General features: G+C 45.7%; 1 protein-coding gene across 1 annotated transcript; it reads left to right on the forward strand.

Moving 5' to 3' along the window:
• Positions 1-2,211: 2,211 nt before the first annotated feature.
• Positions 2,212-2,765, forward strand: LOC127338696 (uncharacterized). Its single transcript, XM_051364715.2, has one exon. It carries the CDS (start codon positions 2,406-2,408, stop codon positions 2,610-2,612), a length of 207 nt encoding a protein of 68 aa, XP_051220675.1. The 5' UTR covers positions 2,212-2,405; the 3' UTR covers positions 2,613-2,765.
• The last annotated feature ends 3,896 nt before the right edge of the window (positions 2,766-6,661 follow it).

The raw sequence follows: 6,661 nt of genomic DNA on the forward strand, positions 1-6,661 counted from the left end.
AAGCAGCGCGCCACGGGCTTCTCGAGCGCCCATGATTTCTTCCTCGGTGGCGCGAGGTCCGCCCGCCGCCCGGCGCGTTGGTCCCGGCCGCCGCGGCGTGGCGTTTCTCATTTCTTGGAGCAGCGACGCGCGCTTTGGGACGAATTGTTCTTGGCTGGTTCAGTGCTCCATTCGCATGCGTGTCGTCCCTACATTGCAAGATCGACTACAGAAATTCGGCCTTCACTTGGAAGTACCGGAGATGTCATGGCGTGCATGTTTTGTTACTCCTGTAATCCGGTCACCGATTAGCAGGTGCTTATTATGACTAAGGACATCTCCAACTAGACGAGTGCTAGGCCGTCCGAGGTCCGCGCCGACTAATAGACTGGCTGCACACATTCCAGCGATGTTACCCAAACGAATCGACTCGTGTTGATCGATCCATCCGTTCATCACGGTCTCTCCCATCAGTGATGCACAATTCTCTCAAAAAAACCTGCCATAGAAATTCGGCCGATGAAAAAGCCAGCGGAAGCGATAGATCTCCCCGCCACACCTGCCACGTACGCTGGGTACCGCCTGCAAGAAGCCGGCGAAGCCGAAGAAGCTCGCCGAGGATTTCACGCTGGACGAGCGTCAGGTCGACACGGAGAAGCGCATACATGAAACAAAAAGAAACAGTTCGAGTAATATCGATAAATATTATCAAAAATATTGTTAAAATACTTGAAGAAGAAGAAAAAGAAGAAGAACAATAAGGAGCTTCATGGCCAACCAAGCCAAGCAATAGTTTGCCTCTTGCCTACGAACCGCGACACAAGAGGCGTATCTCGCTGTAATCCACCACACTTGTTCATCTACCATAAGCAATACAATTAGACACCATAAGCAATACAATTAGACATGCATGACATAGGATTTTAGCTCCCGTGCGACCTAAACTTAGGTAAACCAAAATCTTTGGATCGATCTTGGAGTTCTTGTGTTCTAGCGAAGAAACCTTGAGCACGCTCCCACCCCACTTCTGAACAAATAAAGGAGGGTGTGAACTATTCCTGATTACCGTGTTTCCACACACGACAACTTAATCTCTCCGTCTAGGTACACCAACATATTTTTAGAAATATATGAGCATGTTCAAATACATAAACTATTATCTTAAATTGAATAAACATTTCCTATTTTCCATACATCTGTCTTTGATAGTTAAACCTTATTTCCAGTTTATAATTTAATTAAATCAAAATTACTTTCAAAATTTTAAAAATATGAAAAGTGGCCGGCCCAGTTAAATGCTTCAGACGGCCCCATAGGCCTACAACAACGTTGATGGACTGAGCCCCTGTGCCAGTACATCACGGGAGTGCCTATGCTCCGCCTTTAGCGGGAGCGATACGCTCCGTCTGAACAAATTCTTCCTTAGTCGCTCCAAATGCGGCCCAAAAAAAGGTACTGCTTCTTTCTCTTTTTCTCTTTTTAGTTTATATTAAAAAATGTTTCAATTCAAAAAATATTTAAATCTAGAAATAATTGGATTACAAAATTTTCAGATTTACCAAATAATCGGATCTAAAAAAGTTTAAATCTCAAAATTCAAAATTCAAAAAATTTCAAATTAGAAAATCGTTTAGATTAAAAAATGTTCGAATCTAAAAAAGTTCAAAATTCAAAAAAGTTCGAATTAAAAATGTTCCGATTAAAAAAATGTCTGAATCTGAAAAAGTTCTAATTTTAAAAAGTTCAAAGTAAAAAAATACAAAATTTTAAAATGTTCGGATAAAAAAAAATTCGAATCTGATAATTTTCGAATTTAGAGAAAGTTCAAAAATCGGAAAATTTCAAATTTTGAAAAGTACATAAAAATCGACCGAAAAAACCAAGAAAATCGAATACAAAAATAGTTGAGAAACCAACACACAAACAGCCACTTGACAGCCAAAAAACTGAGAAAACGGAGGAAAAAATAGTCACTAGCAGAAACTCGGTAGTAATGGGTCGGCTCAAAAGCATCGCTCCCTGAGTGGAGCCCCAGATATATCCAGCGATAAGCGGAGAATAGGATTCGCGGTACATCACTCGTGCTAAATCCTGGAAAAGCCCAGGAACATTGCCCGTATTGCTGTGCGCGATTGTTCATAGCTCAAACCTACTCCCCTATCCAAAAGCCACGTTTTCGTGCCCAAAAGTATTGATTGGATGCTAATATGCTATCATGGCGTCCCCCTCAATCAATCAGTCCACTGATTCCCTCGCCACCATAGAATTGTGCTTGGTACCCGATGCCCTGCTTTTCATCGTCTTCCTTATCTTCTGGGGCCTGTCATATTTTTCGTCTCACCCTCTTCCTCTATCCCCGACGACGCCACTCGAGCTGCCTCCTCTATTGATATCGTGCAGGTTGAGCGGTGTAGCGCAGTAGCAGTATGAACGACTGGGCGCCGGCGATCATAGCCTCGGCTCTGTTCGCTTTGCTGTGCCCAGGAGTGATCCTGCAGATGCCCGGCCGGCAGCGGCCGATCGAATTCATGAACATGAAGACCAGCTTCCTGTCCATCGTCGTCCACACCGTCATCTACGGGCTGCTCCTCATGCTGTTCGTCGTCATCTTGCAGGCTCATCTCTATATCTGATCTTGTTGTATTTCCTTCATGATGCTTTTATCCTCTGTTTTCTTATCAGATCTAGTGTTTGAGCTTGGTCTAGAACTAGGATACTCGCAGGATGCTTGACTCTGTTTCTTGCGTACTTAGCAATGAAGTTACTGCTGTAGAATTCAGATGTCTTGGACGGAACCGATCCGTGTGCCTGTCTTTGTATCTCTATTCTCCTACCTGTCCGTCAAAGAATGCAACACTATCATGTTCAGAAAGATAGAAACGAACGACATGTAATTACCTGATTCACAACTTCAGCAATATATGAAGAAAATTACATAAACTTACGACTGCGCGCCAAAATTTTCGTTGTTTACACGATAATTGAGCCATGAGTCCGTCGAAAGTTATAGCGCACCTGAACTCTCGGGATCTATCTTTGATGAAACTTATATGAAAACAATGTCTCACATCAGAACATCGTTCTCACGATACTTGGGTTACAAGTTAGTCGCGCATATGGCTTATCCGATGACTCGGAGGCTGCTGCCGATGTAATTCAAAAATAAAATACAAATCTGCATGATGCATCATTCTCACGATAAGATCGCTACGGGTTCACCAAGCTTGCAACATGAATTGATCACTTAGAAGTTACTGCCGGTATCATACAAATAAAACCACGGCTGCACGCCAAAACATCGTCTTCACGGTATTTGAGCCATAAGTCCGGCTCGCCCGATTACTCGGGAGCTGATATCGACGATTAAAAAGCATTTACCAAAAAACCGCTCTATATAACACATCATTCTCATGATAGATCTTACTACGGGCCAATCGATAGTGCAGCTCGTCCATTCTCATGGACATCGCCATCGATAACACAAATATTCGACTCATCAATTTACATCCTATACTGACATAGGCATCCCCAATGGGCCTGCCAAAGATGATACCCGGGATTTATTCAAGGCCTACGACCCGAAGGATAAGAAGATTCGAAAGTCCAAGATGTTATTATGGAAAGATAGAGTTGTAATAGGAAGTGTAAATTGTAATCTTGCGAGACGGGTCAGAAACCCTCCCGGACTCTGTAAACTTGTGTATTACGAATCCCTCGGCTCCAACTTTTATATAAGGGGGAGTCGAGGGACAAAGAGAGGATCGAATCATTGTTTCTCAAACCCTAGCTTTACATCATCGAGTACTTTTCGGCTGAAACCTTCGAGATCTACTTGCCCTCTACATCCAACGAAACCCTAGTCTACTACTTGTAGGCATTGACAAGTTAATCCCTTGTCAATTGGCGCCGTCTGTGGGATTTAGAGGCGACAAGGAGCTGATCTCGATGGCACGTTCAGGATCATCGACTTCGTCGATAGTAAGCAACACCATGGATAAAGGTAAACAGATTGAAACTGGTCTCGTTGATTTTTTGCCTCACCCGCCCTCCCGTTTGGATGCATATACGTATCTGGAGGAGCCCATGGAGATGACGTTCGGAAGGTTCCACTTTCGCGTCGGGAAGGAAGGAACGTATCGTCTCGAAATTCCGATCTTCTCGGGATTCTCAGCGGCCGATCATGAATCCTCAAGCTCGGCATCATCGGTCGAGTCAGGCGACGAAGAAATCTCCTCGCCACGCTTCATTAGTACCAGAGCAAGCGAAAAACTCGCCAAGATCTTCAGTGACCTGTCCTTCGAGTCGTCTGCGGACTCCAATATAAGCAGTGACTCTGACAGTGTCGACAGCTTCGACTTCATCGACAAATCCATCACCGTTGGAAAGGTCTTTACCAATCTCTATGATGGTGTCACCAAAACCAGCAAGGTGCAGAATTCAAAATATCATCAAATTTACGCCATCGGAGAAGCAAGTCGCGAGCAGGAGGAAACGTCGGAGGCTTTCGACGATTTGGGAAATCCATATGTCGATCCCTCTGACCTAAGGCGAGGTTTAGGCAACAAATACGTCGGGCCTACACCACGTGTGAGATTTCAACTACCACAAGCAGCGTGGGACAGAGCCGCAAGAGCTATGGATGGTTCAGAACCAATGGCGACAACCGCCACGACTGAAGAGTTGCAGGCCTACCAATATAGGCTCGCTCGAGCTGGAAGGGAATTGGAAAAACAGACATACCGCTGGAATGTAAGAAGGGAGGCAGCTTCCGCATCAAGCAGGCGAAGGGCAGAGTTAAGTCGACATTCAGGAACTTCGGGAGATAGCCACAGAGAAGCTCGGAACAGAGCAAGATCAAGGTTGCAAAACATACCTGAGGGAGAAAGAGAGAATCTAGTTCAAAACCTCGACATGTCTTTTATGTCGATAGACACGAGAGGGAACATTATCCCCAAAACACCGGAAGCTGAGTATATGGCGACACAAGCCTTTATCCTCGCATCTAGGCCACCTCCTGGAGATCCAAGGGAAGCATTGTACAACATGGCCATGGCAGGTGTTGGAGCCATGGGAACAGCGTTTGCATCAACGCCTCCCGAAGGATCAGCAAGGCAAAACAGTCCACGTCCTGCTGTCGCAGCGGCAGTTCCCGAGAGAACAGGCGAAGCAAGGGACACGGAAACTCAAGCAACATAGAAGGGAGCATCGACACTCTCCAGACATAGCCGAAGAGGATATGTGCGGGCTACCATGTTTTACAAGAAGGGTCCGAAAAACTCGGGTGCCTTCGGGGTTTAAGTTGCCTGATAATTTCAAGAAATTCGACGGACTGCAGGATCCTGAGGACTGGCTGGTAGATTATCTCGAGACGGCGAAGTTAATAGGTGGAACAAGGGCAACGGCCATGCAAAGTATCCAGGTACACCTGAGTGGAGCCGCGAGGTCTTGGATAAAGAAGCTTCCCTCAGGTTCCATCGACAGCTGGGCTGACTTCGAGGACATATTCGTCAACAATTTCCGGTCTACCTGCAAATAGCCTGCGACACTCGAAGAATTGAGATCATGTCGACAAAAGCATGATGAATCAATGAGGAAGTACATCCAAAGGTGGAACATCATCAAAAACTCGGCAGAAAACATATCTGATGAGAGAGCGATAGATGCGTTTGTGGCAGGAGTTCGACGAGGAGATTTCGTGGAGGACTTAGGAAGAACCAACCCAAGAACAGTATCAGCATTAATGGAAATAGCAAACAGATGGGCAGATGGCGAGGATGCTGTACATAATAAACGACACATGTCACCTGAGGAGGACCGCAGTCGAAATTTTCAAAGTAGACGACGATTTTCTCGATTCTCGAGTTATGATCCACCTGGCCAAATTTCGGCTGGGTTTCAGGCAAGCGCTGGAGGAAGCAATAGAGATAACTACCAACAAAACAATGAGCAGCAAGGTGACAATAGAGATGACTCCCGAAACAACAGGCAAAATAGTGGGCCAAGGTTCCATAGACCGTATGTGTCTCCCGAGGATATGATGAACGGCCCGTGTCAAATGCACTTCTATGTCGACAATAATGGGAAGAGGCAGTCGGGGCATTTACAGAAAGACTGCCGAAATTTTCAAGCAATGATGAGGTTCGCGGGGCAAGCCAATGCTCAGGCAGCAAGTCGAAATCCTCAGGGACCTAGGAGTGAGATCCACCTGCCACCTCCTCCCGCAATTACGGACGAAAATCGACATCAGCTCAGAATAGCGGCAGCACCAACACCACCACCGTACGTTGATCCCAACTCCCATGGAGCGGTGTCGATGATTCAGAAAGGCAGACCATCCAATAGGGCTCAGAAAGTAATTTCGCGACAGGTGTTCATGGCAGAGAAGATGACTCCACCAACAGTTGAGTACCTCAATTGGTCGGGACAGGATATTGGCTTCACAATTGCGGATCACCCGCAGCAAGTTCCTCGACCAGGGCAGTCAGCACTTATTTTACCAGCAGTGATTGCAGGATTTGATGTATCTCGAGTTTTCATCGACGGAGGCAGCAGTCTAAACCTTATGTACGCAGATACACTAAGGAAGATGAACATATCCTTGGCAAACCTCAAACCAACGGATACGTGTTTCCACGGCATAACACCAGAAAAACCAAGTTACCCATTGGGGAAGATCAATCTC

The sequence above is a fragment of the Lolium perenne genome, chromosome 3 (assembly GCF_019359855.2).
Source record: "Lolium perenne isolate Kyuss_39 chromosome 3, Kyuss_2.0, whole genome shotgun sequence".
Taxonomy (NCBI): domain Eukaryota; kingdom Viridiplantae; phylum Streptophyta; class Magnoliopsida; order Poales; family Poaceae; genus Lolium; species Lolium perenne.